The 16,629-nt window shown below is 38.8% G+C and overlaps 1 protein-coding gene across 3 annotated transcripts in view; it reads right to left on the bottom strand.

Moving 5' to 3' along the window:
• Positions 1-1,544: 1,544 nt before the first annotated feature.
• USP47 (ubiquitin specific peptidase 47) overlaps positions 1,545-16,629 on the bottom strand; it is a 51,648-nt gene continuing 36,563 nt past the window's right edge. For all 3 annotated transcript variants that reach the window (XM_048307111.1, XM_048307112.1, XM_048307113.1), the window contains 13 exons: positions 16,200-16,304; positions 14,987-15,194; positions 14,464-14,579; positions 13,302-13,421; positions 11,298-12,081; positions 9,439-9,614; positions 9,199-9,279; positions 8,057-8,172; positions 7,229-7,347; positions 5,563-5,693; positions 4,176-4,223; positions 3,954-4,084; positions 1,545-2,973 (listed from right to left, as the gene is read on the bottom strand). In XM_048307111.1, the coding sequence (XP_048163068.1) occupies positions 2,799-2,973; positions 3,954-4,084; positions 4,176-4,223; positions 5,563-5,693; positions 7,229-7,347; positions 8,057-8,172; positions 9,199-9,279; positions 9,439-9,614; positions 11,298-12,081; positions 13,302-13,421; positions 14,464-14,579; positions 14,987-15,194; positions 16,200-16,304 (2,310 nt within the window). In that variant the 3' untranslated portion in view covers positions 1,545-2,798. The remainder of the gene's footprint in view (positions 2,974-3,953; positions 4,085-4,175; positions 4,224-5,562; positions 5,694-7,228; positions 7,348-8,056; positions 8,173-9,198; positions 9,280-9,438; positions 9,615-11,297; positions 12,082-13,301; positions 13,422-14,463; positions 14,580-14,986; positions 15,195-16,199; positions 16,305-16,629) is intronic.

Genomic DNA, 16,629 nt, shown 5'->3' with positions numbered 1-16,629 from the left:
CACACAAGCATAAATAATTTTAAGTTGCTAGCAACTGTAGAAGTGACTTCTGAATATGGATGTTTAGAATTGTTTTATTTCTCTAGGGTATGAACCATCTACTTTGACACTGTTGCAGCCATTGATTTTAAGGAATATTTAAAGGAATTTTTTATTTTTTCTTTAGAATTGGTTTATGCTTTTAATACACCTCATAGGCATAAATCTGTGCATGTTACACGATGTGATTATTTTTACCACCTTAAAAGGTCATGGATTTAAAAAACCAACAGCAAGCCAAGAGTAAAATCCGACCCACCAAACTCCCCAGCTCCCAGCCGTCTCACCAGTTTGCTACCATGGCTCCTCCACTATTGATGGTTTTCTGGGGTATAGATTTCACCATCTGTTGTTGCACGTGGTAAAACACGACAAGAGGTTCCAGCCAAGTAACTTTTCATGGCACTTCTTCCCAGAACATCCCTACTGCTCACGTCTAGTTTGGAACAGCAGAGCACCAATAACTGGAACAGGTGTATGACTGTGCTACCAATCTGCACATCTTGCACCATTTCTGGTGCATGAAGGCTTTTCAACAAACTCCTAGGGTACCATCATCATTATTATACACAGGGAGGATATCTCATCAAAACTGTCTTGACTTTTGGTTTAAGGACTCTACAGCCAATTCTCACACCAATACACACACACAGACACCGGCTCTGAGAGTTCACTGAACTTACCTTTTTTACCCCTAATAAAATTACTGTGCTTTAGAGACAGCCCCATCTATACAAAGAGAAGGAATTAAATGTTACTGCAATTTTCCCGTGTAAAAAATATCCATGAGAGTGGTAACAGTCTGTAAATATTGCCCTCTTAATGACAGTGTTCTCCCTTCAAGTTCTTGATGCTGCAGTCTCTGAATTTCATCTCTACATTTTTGCCTTCCCCAATGTCTGAGTTTGAAGAAAATTCACAATACATTTGATAAGTAGTTTTTTTCTCTCTTCCAAAAGCTCTTAAGGATGCTTTTAGCAGTCTCTATCTATGGTAAATGGTAGTTTAATGAAGTAGCCTACCTAGGGGATGGTACTCCCTCTCTGCTCCTTTGCCCCCACTTCCACCTCCCCTATGTTGGCCAAGAGGCAGCACAGGGCAGTCAGAAGAGGAATAATGAGGGAATGCCTCTGTGCAATGCCTGGTTCTCTAGCTGACAGATTCCTCAGCATTTTTGTTGTGGGCCAGCACGCAAGGAAGAGCTGAAGGTTCTGTTATTGAACACCCCTTTCCCTCTGGAGCGGAATTTAGCTGCCAATTATACTTGGAAGTTTCACTGGTGAGAAATTCAGTTCTGGGAAAGGAAACTCACAGTTGAAGAAAAATTTGGTGTGAATGTAAAGAGGAGCAGCAGCCAGGCTTTAAAGCAGTTCCTGTAACACTCTGTACATGGAGGGGGTGTGCACATACACACAAACACACAGCCTTGCAATTCCAGCACTGCCTTGGGAAAGTCTGTATTTCCATGAAACACTCCCATAATTTTTTAAATAAAAAACACAGCATTTAATGATTAAAATAACACAACAGAATGAACAAATGTTTTATTGGCATGTTCATTGTTGTAAACAGCATCTGGCATGAAAAAGTTTACCAAAATCTTTTGATTGTTATAAATTAGGTGGTTTTTCCAAAAACTATGGAGAATTGTTCTCTATTGATCTTTATGGACCAAAGCAAAAAATTGCTGTTCCTAGGCTTTGCAATGAAATCATGTTGACTGCATCAGTCTTTGCACCACAGCCTGAACTACCAAGTTTGTACGTTGAGGTGTTAAGAGGTTGCCCCAATACTTGACTACATATAGCTATGGAATCAACTCTGGGAAAAATAAATTGACTTTCAGCGGGTGGAGAAGATGCAAAGTTGTAATAGTCTTAAAAACAAAATGTACAAAAAGTAGCGGAACAGAACAAAAACTTAGCAACAAGGGGAAGAACAACCCTAAATTACCCAGCATCATCAAACATAAAATGAATACAAATTTAAATAGGCAACTATACTTCCAAATGTACACAATGAATGTTGATATGTGTAAAGAAATACCATGGTAAATAGCTGAACTGCAGTTCTGGTAAATGGATAGGGCAGATTTTATTTACACATCGAACGCAATATACTAGAGCCGCTCACTGGCTTCAGTAACCTATTAGAAAACCACTTTACCTTACAACAGCACTTCTGCAAACAAACAACGCCTGCTGGCAGCTTCCTGCAGACACCTCTCAGACCCCTGTTTTATGGAAGAATATTCTAAAACCTGACACTGGCAGCACTCCCATGTCCGGCCCTTTCCCGCTGCTTTCCTAGAACCAATGTGTTAACATTTACTCCAGACTCTCTGATGAGGTAATGCGTGTATCAGTGAAACAAACAGAGAAAAGGATTCTTTCATGGCCTTTGCACAGCTTTTATTATTAAGCTATGAGTATCCTGTTGGAGGCTAGTTTCACTAGCTACTATGTGCACACTGTCCTCAACAATTTCCACTCATTTCCCTCCCCGCCCACTTTTGAGTTCTAATCTTTTATTTGCACATCCCTTTTAGCTTTACAGTACATTTGACTATAGTGCACAACATGATTCCAAGTCAAACAGTGCCCAGCGGGGCCCCGCGCTGGGCCGGCCCCCGCCCGGCCGGTGCTGGTGTCAGCGCTTTACACCTAATGAATGTCCTGCCGTAATGGCACTACACAGTAGTAGTGAACCTTTTGATTGGAAACAAAAAAAATTCCCCAGGGAAAATGCTATAGCAAGTATCAGTCTTGAGTCAAATCTTTATTTGGTGCTCCATCCAGATAAATTTTTAGTGCTTTTTCTTTACGGGGAGAGTAGGTTACCCGGTGTCCAGTTTTCTGGAGTCTGCTGCTTTCTTTTTTCATCAGTTCATTTCTTTGCTCATCTGTTAATTCCATTAATTCTTCAGTTTTATCCCTAAAACGTAAACATATGTTCAAATTCAGATCAATACAGTAACCATAAGTAGATTTCTGCTTTTTTTTTTTTTTCACTTGAAGCAACTTAGTAGAAACCACAACTAAGCACAATACTTCTCAGAGATTGCTCTGTTCTGCAGAAACAGGCAATGTGTCTAAACCTGCTTTTCCAGCAGGAACACCCAGCATTCTGACTGACTACAGACCAGGGGAAGAAACAAGCCCATACTCCTCCACCTCTCTTACTCCTATTCTGTATAGACAGCTACAGCTCTGCTCTGCTCTTTTGGTCACAGTGCCAACAGCTGGAAGCAGTGTGTCAGCCAGTCCCTGCCAGATGTTCTCACAAGTAATTTTCATCAAGACCAGCACATTATTAACCAGCTGTTTCTCCCCAGCTCGCATGCAATTATGAAAAATACCACAGAAACAATGAGTCCATGAGGTTGCCTCACCCACCGAGTTCAGGAGAAATGAAAATATTCCAGCTCTCAGTCCTCAACTCCTGCCCCAGGTTCCTGCCACCAGCTGATTAACATTTTTCATATTAATAGAATTTTTATCGTAACAGGCTTTTTAGAAAGAAGCCATGCTAATTTCTCAAAGGAATAAACTCAGGAAATAAAATCCTTGCTCTCCAAAACCTACAGCAAGACACTCACAAACTCCACGTGGGATATGGTTCTATTTTAATTTTAAGAAATTAAATCCAGATACACACTCAAGCATTAGCTTTAATTTCAGTGGTTTGGAAGGGAGGATTGAGTAAAAGGGTGCAGTGCTTGTTTTCTTAAACTTAATTAATATTCAGACTTTTAGGAAGCTGAGGAGCACAAATATTTCAGCTGAATATTTTAAACCTTCTTTTCTTTAAGCTAACAGAAGAGTATTTTATGTTCCTGTCCATTACATCACCCCTTAAATGTTAACTACAGCTCTTTTTTTGCATGGTTTATGATACTGTAATGAAAGACGTACCTATAAAATATTACTGCACCATCATCACAAATGTACAGAGGCCAGACATTCAATGTAGATACTTTTGGATTCCAGTCCAAGTCTTGATGAATCTCTAGTATGGAAATGTCACATGGAAAGGTTCCTCTACCCTGAAAAAACCAATTACTTAGTTAATACAATAAAACTCACATTCACACATCTGTGCCATTAAAACCTAAAAATACACAAAATCTTACTTACCTTTGCAAATTCTATGTTTTCCAAGGGTATTCCACTTATTTCACTTAGCTGTGAAGAGAAATGGTGGATTTAATACTATTCCAAAGCACCATTACACAATGTCTACATAAAGTCAATAGTTGCCAAATCTAGAAGTGAATTATCTGCAAGTCCTCCAATGTACAAAACAACAGTGACAAGTATACATTCTTAACATTTCTCAAGTTACCAGTGTGTGTCACAAGTGACCCTTGCTGTGACAGTATTTCATCACACTTCTCTTAATACTGAAGGGGAGATACAAACGTTCATAGAAACAATTAGTAACATGCAAGTTCCAGGATACAGAGAGACTGACTGCCTCATGTTAAACCCTCAGCAGTTTCCTTGTGTGACAGGAAGCTGTTATCCACTCAGCCTGGGAGCAGGCACAGCTGTAAAATATGCATGACTAAGACCCACCTCCACACACCTGCACTTCCTACCAGCACTTTAAAATTGCTCCCTGCATATCAGTTCTTAAGAAAACAAGGGCAGCCAACTCTTTTCTTCAGATACAAGTGAGGAGGAATTCTTGACTGCATGCAAGTACCTGTAGCCACAACTTCATTTCTATCTGAAGAATACAAGAAAGCAGCCCATAGCTTAATCCGTGTAAAGCACAAACCCAGCCTGTGAACTAACCCCCCTAATTTAACAATTCTCGGGGTCACTGACACCAGCAGTTTTGCTGGCCTCAACATCCAAGGTGGCCTCCTAACAACTGGGCATTGCCACACATAAATAAACATTCCTCCAAGAGTGGAACCCTGTGATACACTGGATTAAGGAAACAGTCTCAGTAGGAGACACTCCTGGCTCCAGATTTCTGCTGGGATGACACCGGTCTGCTTAGCTGTTAGAGGGTCCTGGCCTTAAGCAAAACCAAACCATACCACAGCCATACTTTCCAACCAAAACAGAGTTCAACCTACTTGATACAGCAACACCACCCCTCACCAACAGCTCTCAAATTCAAGTATGAGGAGGCTGAAAGGTTTGGTATTTTGGAATAACAAAACATTAGCTTGAAAAACACAAAGTGGCAATGGCTTAGCTTTTCTTTCATGTGTGTTTTTTGAGGATAAGGGAAACAGGTACTATTAAGCTGCTTAAACATCAAGATGTGACTTTTTTAGCATGTATTCACCTGAATACTTTCATACCAGACCATTATGTGAAACTAAGAAGTAAAGTTGGTAATTCATGTGGCTTTGGTAATGGGATGGGATAGGAGAAAAATTATGGAGAAAAATTATCACCATGCAACAAGATTTTTGGAGCTATGACATCTTTGTGCTTCCCAGCACAGAACATCAATAAGGCTCTTGGTCATCACAAGAAACTTGCATCATGTTACACATTTTACCTTCTCTTTTAATTCTTCGACACTGCTGCTTTCTAGTACTACTTCCTGGAAAGAATCTAATTTCATTTCTGACGGCCTCCATCGTCTCGATAAAACAGCAAGTTGTGACATGGATTTCATCTTTTCTACTCCTAGCAAAGAAATAGATTATTTTATTAATTGTATTATTGTATTAATATCACAAAAAATACTATTTTAAATTAGGGCTTGTCCATAGTTTAACCACACTCTAATATGGAAGACTGTCCTACAGATACATACACAAATTAAGTAACCCAGTGTGCTGCAAGCAGTTCACTTATAAAAACGGGGAAGAGGAAAGGAATAGGACTTAGCTGAAGTTATCAGCTAGTGTTATCAGCTCCTTTAAAGGAATTTTTCATGGGAAGGATCTCCTTAAAGCCATGCCATTTTTTGTTCTTTAGGGCACAGTTTTCCATAACACCCAGCTCAGTTATCCACACAGTATCTCTCCACCTAACCAGAACCTGACTCCAGATCTGGCATTTGCATGAGGCCTTCCTATCATGTGCTTCACTTCCTTTACCAAAATAAGCTTTCCCCATTTAACTTCTAGATCTCTAGATTTCCCCATTCAACTTCTAGATCTCCCTCACCAACTCCACACTTGTTATTGAAATCTTCTTTCCACCCACCACCTTCAAGAGCTTTAGTATGTGCTGCCTCCAGCCTTTTTATATCTTGTTTCAGGTTCCAGAGCAGTCTCTGGCTGACGGAGCAATATTGTTTATATTACAATGAGAGAAGCATAAGTGAAATCTCCAATGGTTGATTTTATTTTTACTTTTAATTAGTCTATAATTTTATAATCTAGCACATGCAGAACATGTGGCTTAGAGTTTTATGGCAAATATTACATGCTTGTTTTGCATGAACCCATTATAGATTACAGGGCTTTCGAGCGTTCTGTAATCTCTCTGTGAGTTTGGTGGGCTGCAGTGTCTAAAGCTGTATCTCCAAGACCAACTCACTACAGAAACACTACAGTAATTATCTAAATCTAATAACAAAGAATTTAAACTGTAAAGTTTTAACTGCAGTGTGAGCTGACATGTATGTCCATAGGAATCTGCGGGCCTCCTGAACCTCCCAGGTTCATTTCATATTTGGATACTTGCATTGGCACAATTCTGTTAGAACTGAAAATACCAGAATTGAACACAGCTGTGACTAACTGCTATATGAGACTTCTTAAATCAGGTATGCTTGGGAAGAAAATTCCTGAGTGAATGGAATTCACATTCTTCATCTATACATTAACAGCAGCATCTGTTAATCTGGAGGACAAACAGCATGGCCTTCTTTTCTTACCCTTAAATTATGCTTTTGCATTCAGAATCAAAATTTTAAGTGTATATGCCAAGGATTGCTTAAGAAATGGCATATTTTAAATGATATTTAAGCAGAATTTCAGAAACAATCTGCTCTCTAATATTTGATTCCAAAATTGTTTTGATGAACAAAAGTTCTGTTCCAAAATTAGCTCTTCATGACAGAAGTGGTTTTGCAATCCTGTCTGAAAACTACTAAATGCCTGAACTGCTGTGCTGACTTAAAACAAACGATACAAATGTATTATGTATATGCACACATATATTTCAGCTAACTAGTCATCACCAGGACCAATTCAAAAATAAATCATTACCATCAAGTATTTCTAAGAAGACCTCCCAATTGCTGGAAATATTGATATCTTCTTCATAGATATGATAATCCAGAAACACAGTGCCTGGATTCTTCCATGTTTTCTTTCGTAGGCGAAACCTATAAATACATCACCAAAAACCCCAGTGAGCTTCTATCTGCTCATGAACACTTAGCACTGCCAGAGATAAAAACTGAGTATTTTCTGACAAAACTGAAATACTACAGCTCATTAATGCAAGGTTTGGTGAGGTTTAGCAGGAGCAAGTTTAATGTTCTGAAACAGTCCTGACAGCAGGGTGCCACTACTGGCTTAGTGTTGAATCATTCATAAACACAAGGAAAACAAGTCTGTGTTCCATTTGTTCAATGCAAGAAATATGCAGGGATTTAAGGGAAGAAAACAGTTTCCTAATTAGGGATTACCCAATTATGGTAAAGGGAAGACAGCACAAATCAGTGCTGTACATACACATGATGATGCTGCACAAGTAATTTGCTGCAGTGATCTACGCTAGGCCTGCATGTAGAGAGCAGGTGGCTCTTTTATGAATTGATTTACTTAATGTTCCCCTTTCTGAAGGAAACCATCATTAGAGAGATTTAAAGCTGCAGACATGTTGCACACAGGCAATTCTAGGTAAATATTATCCCCTATAGAAGTCATTCTGCATGAGATGAAAGCGAAGAATTGCTGAATTAGTGTTTGTATTCACAAACTGATTCAAAGACCGCAGCAATTTATTTCTGCTTCTTTCATGATTTTCCTTCTCCACAAGAGGAAAGAAATCCCCAAACACATTTTAGAGTGATATTTAATCAGGTTTACCTGTCAATTGTCAAGTCTAGGCCACATTGTTCTCGAAGCTGAGGAAGCAGCTCCTCTTTGGACTGTCGGACAGTCATTCCTTTAGCAAAAACTGCATCTAGAAGAAACTTGCATGGCTGTCAACATAAACAGAAAGACATTAAAGACAGAGTTCTTTTGAACACAGAACTGTAATTTACCTCTGTTTATACCTTATGACCAGTCCCATCCACCTGGCAAAAAGACCAGTAAAGGCTTCTCATTAACAAGGTAGGCAATGAATTCATTAAAATGGGGTGTAACTAATTTGTGTTGCAGCTGCCCTTCGGCAGAGCACTCAAACCCTCTGAATGCCTGTGCAGAAATACTGCCCGTGCTGTGCTGCTAACTGCTACCATTACATTCACATTCCAAACACTGGGAAAGGAGCTTTCATATTAAATAAGCCACATGATAATAAAAATGCCACTTTCTTGCCTTTCATGGATCAGACAGAACTCCATGACTCCATGGGAGTTACTTTAAAACTTTTATTATTCCCTGCTTTAGCAGTTCAGTTAGTCTTTCCTCATAATTAATACATATCCTGCAGTTTTGTCCAAAAAATAAAGTGCATACAAAGTCAGCTTCTAAAGACTGCAATCTATATAGTGACATCACCTCTATATTCTTCATGCCCCAAAAGATGTAACAAGCTTATGAGCTGCACTATTGCAAGAGAGGCACTTTGGCTTCAGGCTTGCCTTATGCAGAGGGCCATTACCCAGAAAACCACCCTGATAAGCACTGTCTGCAGCACATGAATGCAATGAATTAGATCAGTTCAACATCACTGAAAACCACAACCACGAGCAAACACACTTTCTTCTTTGGAGAGAATGCTACATGACTGTCATGCATTTAAGGGAAACAAAGAAACAATTCACTTGTCCTCCATTTACACCATAGAAATAAAGACACTTTAGAGACACTGTAAATCACATTCCAGTTGCTTACTTGGAACAGAAATCATCTCAAACTCCCTTTCTAAGTCCAGAAAAACTTGCAGGGAAATGTAAAGAAAAGAAGGAGTTTCATTTTTTCCCAAGATTTCAAAGCAAAACCTTGGCCAGGCCACATACTAATATTTTCATGAATCAGTCTTGAAACATTCAGTGCCTTACCTCAGGCTCATTTACCAAAAGCTGATAGACTTTGACTCTGTATTCACCCTTCTTAAGGGCTCTTCCAAGTCTAATAGTTATCTAGAAGGCAAAAGGAATATGTTAGAACTAGTATCAAAATCAGAATTACATTTTGTAACACGCTATGAAGACCACAATAATTATTTCACTTGTTGTAAATTAAGTTTATCTGTATTGTACCAATATATTTTTAATGATGGAAAATAACTTCTGAATAACCTTATTGTCATCAGAAAATGACGAAAGGGTCTCATTCAGCCGAACGCTCTCAAACTCTTGATTGCTGGCATAGACTCTAAAGACTTTGAAGTGAGAAGATGGAACTCCAACAAAAGGCTCCAAGTGTTGCTTGAAGGCAGACAGTGTAATTCTTTTATCAACATGCACCATCAGCCCTAAGCAAAAACAAAGATAAAAATGGTATGAAACACCTTGCTACCAAAACAAAAAGCGTTCTCACACACAATTTCTATATATTCGAAGTTACCACTTGCAGCAAAACAGTACTGAAAAGCCTGAATTATGGTTCATGGCTACATGGACATTTTATCTAATGATGTTATTATAACCTTTAACAGCTTTGCTGCATTTTAAGTGTTTATGGGCAGATATTTCGGGGGGGGGGGACACAACAGTGCCAAACCGCCCTGGTTTGCCTTCAGTGACATAGTGGAGCAGAAAGACAACAAATAGAATCCCATGGAGCAACTGCAGATAATCCTCCTACAGCTCTGCCCTGCTTCAAGGGAGAGGGAACCGCTCTGGTGTTGGGACTGGCCAGGCACAGGCCACCCAATCCCTTTCATTTTCCTTCCTGGCTTTCAGCATTAAAAAGTTAGGTTAATTCTGTGTTCTGGAAGGCCACAGGATATCACAAGGCAAGCTCAAGTCCAGACTAAGGGACGTTTTCATGGAATAATGTTGTAATTAAGGAAAAGATGCAGTAATATGAAATTCTGCAAAGCGAAGTGAATAGTTTATCTTTAGAAATTGTATTTCTTAATACATGCAATTTGTACTGCACTACTGTAGCGGGTTCAGTTTGCCGTGATTATATAATGTCATGACACTCTAGAAAAAATTATTCAGAATATTTAACTGAACAAATAAATTATCTGAATTATACTAAAAATACATAAAAGCTTTCCCCTCAGGATAATTGTTTATGCAGCGTACTATGATAACATCAAAATTACTGCAAACAAATCATTCCTGAATCCAACTAGACCTACCAAAACAAACCAGGGAAAAATGAAAGTAGTTCAAAACTAGCCCCAAAGAAAGACTATTCCAAGCTAAAGGAGTAATTTTATCAAAACTTTAGCAGATGCAAATCAGTTTCTCTGTAATAAATTCTTTATCTATTACTATTACAATCAGAGTTTCTGGATTGACATGAAAACCTTTGCCTTTCAAAATATTTATCTTACATCCTGCTATTCTTTAATTATTATTCTGTTAGCTATAAAGCACAGGAGGGTACAAAGCATTGTTGAAATTACTTATTTTTATGACAATTTTATACCACTTAGGCTCTTATACTGAAATTGTTCGGACATTTTCATGTCAGCCGTATGTCTCACTGTACCCACTGTATTTCAGCTGGTGAATTAAACTGTCAATATCAAGTATATTTGAATTTTCTTTACAGTCAAATGACCAGGGCTTTTCAGGTTTGTTAGTCTAAATAGTAACAGAAATATGCTGTTTTAACCACATTAAATAAGTGCATTGTGAAACAGGTGCATCAGCAGCAGCAGATGCAACTATGTTCCTTTCACTGGAAGACAACTCAGCTTGCTCTCTAGGGAACACTATTAATACATGTAAATAGATATTCATTTTCTTTAAAACAAAAAAGCAAGACACTTTTCAAATACGTAATCACTTATTACAAGATCAAAATTAGGCTAGATTTTGCTGAGCATCACATCCTGTCTTTGCACTTTCATTAGTTTTAATTTGACATTATAAACAAGGTTTTCAATACTGTCATTAAGACTTTTTTAACACAGCATATGAATTAAGTAATAAAACACACAGAATTTCTTTTACGGCACTTAAAAAAGAATACATACATTTTTGCCCTTCTCCTGAACCCTCCTCTGCAGTGTAGGGTTCTGATTTAAAGTACATATACTGTGCTTCTCCTCTGCTCTTGCCACTCTCATCATATTCACTGTCTGTTCCAGAATCTTCTTCTGCTGTGTCCCAGGTTTCCTTCTTCCCCTGATTGGCTTTTGATCTCCTACTACTTGTGATGCTGTGAGAGTCAAGTCCATTAGCCAGGGGGAGGGGGGCATTGTCCACGTTGCACAGAGTGTCACTGCTGTGGCTGGAGCTGAGGATGTCACTGTCCACTGAGCTCGTACTCCTGTCGTTATTGACATCTGAGTCTGACCGCTCCTCGGACTGCAGATTTTCTGGATCAGAAATCTGAATTTGGTTTTCAAGTTCTCTGTTTTCTGCCGATGCTGAAGAGTCTATTTCATTTAAAGGTGACTCAATGTTTTCAAAATCACTGGCTTCTGTGCTTTTGCTGCTGTCTCCATTATCTCCCTCCTGCTGCTGCTGTTGCTGCAGGGACAAGCTTTTAAGTTTTTCAGTGCTTTCTTCCAAAATTGCCTCTACAGATTTCATATTACCTACAGGTCCTTTTACTCTCTCACAAGGTTCATCCAAGTTGCCTGCACCTCCACTAGACTTCTGATAAAGCGCTCGTCTAAGCTGAGATGCAGGAGCTTGCTCTGGCAATGAAACATACACTCTGATTGTGTTTGCATGGCGATCCAAAAGCTTCCACAACTGAGAGTCTGTGTATGTCACGTGACGGTCTAAAGACTCAGAGCTTTCAATAAATACCTGAACAGAAAATACGTGTTGTATCATGTGGCGTTATTTTAAATAAATGCAACAACAGCAAACACAGGATTGAGCACACATTAGAAATAATGCCATCAAGAAACACCACCTTTTATCAAAATGTTAAAATACATGCTGAGAAAAAGATAGACCAAGGAGTCTGTAGTATACAGACTACAGATAATGATTTCACTTTTCCTTGTTTTCATAGGAGTGAACTGTAAGCAGACTGACCAGCTGCAGTAAACACTTATGTTCAGAAGTGGACTCATAAATCACTCCACGTGCACCCTTCAGCTGTGCATAGCACCAGTTATGGGTAGCAATGAGCCCCACCACTGCAGCAGACTGTATCTTTATTTTCTAGTACAGTATCATAAGAAAGTTTTAAATGTATACATGTGCGAGCAGTAGTGCAATTTAAACGTCTCTCTTCCCTTTGTCAAAGGGCTCTAAGGAACTGAATAACAACTCAATGCCGTTGTTTTGCTCAGCTATGAGCCATCAAAACCTTCCCTAATCTTTCTTCATCAAGAAGATTTAACATTGAGCTTAAACTTCAGAGATAGAGGATGTGCAAAATGTGCTAAAAGATGTGCTATTTCTACTCTAGTAAAAAAGGCCAATGTATACATTTAAAATGTTAAAATTATTTGAGTACTAAGTTACTCTTTTTCTGACTGCATTACACAATTATTACTGGAAATACTTATTAGAAGTCTTTCCTGAAAAAATAATATAAATTGTCCAAGGGGAACCTTCATAGTGAAAACTACTGAATTTAAGATGGAAACGAAAACTTGCTTTTAGTTTTGACGCTTGTTTTTTAAGAAGTTTAATACTGAGAGCAGGTACAGTTGTTCAGGTGGGTTAGGAAACACACCCAGGCAGGCTCCATAGCAATACATCTATCTTTGTTTCCTGAGAATGCTTGACTTTTAACAGTCTTTATCATAAGGCTGTTAACCTCAGCATCATTTGTACCAGTAACAGCCAGATGTCTGATTCTCAACCCACTCTCTCTTACGTATGCTTGGTTTCATATACAGCCTGGAGTATTCATCAGCACCACCATACTGGGCACATAAACCCCACACACTACAGCAAAATACGTGACACTTATCCATTATCAATTCTATACACATAGATATGCCTTTTACAACACAACGGGTAAGTCTACAAATACAATGAGTGAACAATTTAAAAACCAGAGCATGTACCTTGTTGCTTCTAAAAAAGCCTTCAGCTTTCAGCGTTTTGCTGGAGACGTTCAGAAGACGCAGGTCATTGTAGCACCGTTCCAACACGACCCGCATGGTTTCAGCAGGCAGGTGCGTGGCCTAAAACAAGACATGGACAGGAAGATAACGTGCATTATACATACCTTCAAATACTGAAACATGTACTTCACTTCTGAGATTATTCACAGGGAAAGGAGGTTGGTTTGTCAACTTTGAAATTGCAAAAGACAACATAGGGGGAAACCTCCCAAACCTGTTCAGTCCCAGTGCCTTTCCTCCACCATTTGATATGTAGCAAGTGTCAATTTTTCCAAAAGGTCAGATGCACAAAATGGCCTGGTTTTGCAGAGAACTGGAAAATTGTTAATGACAATGGTCTTATCTTTAATGAAGGAATCAAATGAAAATAAAAAAATATTCTCAAGCAACGGGTTTTGCGCAGTGTTCACTTAATTCTTAATTAGACTAAACTCAAATTGCTGTAATCATATTTTATAACAAATATTATGAAATTACACCAACCACTGAATTATTTTACCCAGAAATGAGCAAATGCAATCTCTGTCTTCCAATGCAATGGAAGCAGTAGCGTCCCTTGGTTTAAAACCATGTAAAAATCAACTTGCATCTTAGTAACAAGTGGCTGCTGGGATGGAAAGGAGAGATTGCACAAAGAATGTGGACAGTTTTGGATGTTAGGTTTCAAATACTGAAGTCAGTGGGGGAAGTTACACTTTGGTTCAGTTGTGTGGTAACAGTTCACTAGCTCTGTCACCAGCTGGACTCTCAGTAAGGTTGTTCAAGCTATGAGGCAAAAAGAACATTATTTTGACTCTTCAGCTTTCCCATAGAAGTTTTTGTTCAGTAAGCTAATAAGTAATATGGCCAGAGAGTGGCTAAGCTTGTGCAGAAGCTGGGATAGAACTCTGGATGGAAGCAAGAAGCAGACTGCTGCTTTCAGCAGGCATGAGCAGATGGACATGCTCAACTCTAACATCTAACTGAACCCTGCTGGACAGAACTCGCAGCATGACCTGCAAAAGGTGCAGGCTCTCATTTTAGGTATGTAAATGATGACGTATTTTCACAGTGACGATGAATGAAAACTCTTTACTACAAGTCCTTGAGGACTGTATATTACCTTTGAAATTAGCTGTTTAAACTCTGAAACTGTTTGATTCAAATAAGCTCGCACACTTATTGGAGAAGCAACAGATTCAGTCTTCAGGTCGACTACATGAACCTTTACCATGACCTCTGCAGGCAGAAGAAAAAAGAAAACAAAGTCACACACAGAGAGAATTCAACAGGCAAAGAAAACACATATATGCTTGTCTGATGTAATGATTAAGGGTTTGCATTAAATACAAACAGTAAGAACTTGAAAAGCAGTCCAATTTCAGAATTACATTTTCCCATCAAATTTCAAGCCAAAAAAGAAAAAGCCTTCCAATATGACAAATTTTAATATACCTTAGATCTACTTCAACTAGAAACAAGTGAGCAGCACAGCACACTATGTAGTTCTGAATAGCGACTTCGTAAAATTTAGTTTTTCTTCTTCCAACACCTCATACTGAAGCTGTTTTACAGCTTTGGGCTTGTGCCATCACACAATATAGACAAGGATAGACTAAAATCATATATGTAATTACATGTCTTACCACCAGGCTTATAGCACTGGAAAATTTGGTCAGGCCTTCTTGTTTCCAACAGTAAATCAAACATGTACGTTGACTTGACCCCTCCAAGTAACAAACCCATTGGAGTATCCTCCTCTCCTTCGTAGGAGCGCTCCAAGTAGTCGTGAAACTCATCGTATTTGACAAGGCGACAGCAGTCCAAGGGAACAGCCTCTTCCAAATCCATTAACTACAACATGCACACACAAAACCCCCCAAACACTTAGTAACAGCTCATTTGTGAGTTTAGTTTTTAACTTGCAAGCTAGAAATATCTCACTGTGTATACATCCAGGAATCCCTTGAATTCACAACAGTCAATTTGGTTTTAGAAAACACATCATAGATATTATATAGACATGCAATAAATATAGATGTTTCCAAATGCAAATACAAGCCTAAATCAAAATGCAGAAAAGAGGGACTTTCGAAAAGTATGTACACAAGCACAGGAAGACAGGTCCCAGAAGTATATTCAGAGGGCTACTTTGCCTATCACTTATACCAAATGGCATCTTAGAGGCCTGAGGAAGTCATAGCCACTAATTATCCTCGGTGCATCTCAAGATGTTAACACATCCCTAATCTGAATCTGCCTTGCTGGTACTCTCACAGCCAAAAACATATATGGCAAGAACCAAAGAGTACAAGTAGGTGAGCAAGAATTGATGTCTTGAACTTCTAGCTGTTTGTGGAAGGCAGAGATCAACAGATGCCTTGGTATTCACTCATGGTATTGAACTAGCTACCTAGGAAGATTCTCAAGAACTCTGTTATTAACTATCTAATACAACATTTTGACTGCAATACAAATAAAAGTGTTCACAATTCTTTCAACTTGCTGAGGTCATGGTGAGTCTAACAGCTGCTCTCACTGTCAGATTTTAAAATAAGGGTATGGAAGATCATACTGCCTTTTTAAAGGGCAGGCTGTATCATTCCAATCAGCAATCAGCTGATGGCTACTGGCAGAAAACTTGGTCAATAATGGCCAACTAGAACACCTTTAAAAAAAAACCAAAACAAAACAACCCCATCATACAGAACTTCCCAAGATCCAGCGCCCAAAACCAACCCTCCAAAAAAAACCACAGCAAACTCTCCAACACTCCCTCAACATTAGAATTTAAAATCTGAAGACACAGCAGAAAAAAATACATCTAACAATTAAACTACCCTATTATGCACAGCATACCTTGTAAGCTATTTCCACAGCTTCCTTCAGTGTTCTGTCCTTATGGACTTCCAATTTGTTCTCCATCATTATTTGCTTTGTAGGATGCATGCAGAATAATTTAATCTATGAAATACAGGAGGAAGAAAAATGACCACAAAGGCATTTTCAAATGTCTTTCCTATTAGAGTATATTTAAGTTGAAAACCCCAAATTCAAACAATCTAATATGAAATACACCTTTAGCTCTACTTCAGCTATGGGATGGCTACCTTTCAGCTGGTTATACAACTGCAGATAGAAAATGTCAAAGGCACAGGAGGTGTATGTGTATACCTGAATCTTTCTCCAAGCCAGGATACAGCTTCTATAACCAGAACATGATGTAGCCACAGGCAGTGAGCAAATGCTCCAAAGCAAAATGCACATGAACAATTAATGTGAAATTCCT

The sequence above is a fragment of the Corvus hawaiiensis genome, chromosome 6, assembly GCF_020740725.1.
Source record: "Corvus hawaiiensis isolate bCorHaw1 chromosome 6, bCorHaw1.pri.cur, whole genome shotgun sequence".
Classification (NCBI taxonomy): Eukaryota; Metazoa; Chordata; class Aves; order Passeriformes; family Corvidae; genus Corvus; species Corvus hawaiiensis.
This window is presented reverse-complemented; position numbering and strand designations above follow the sequence as displayed.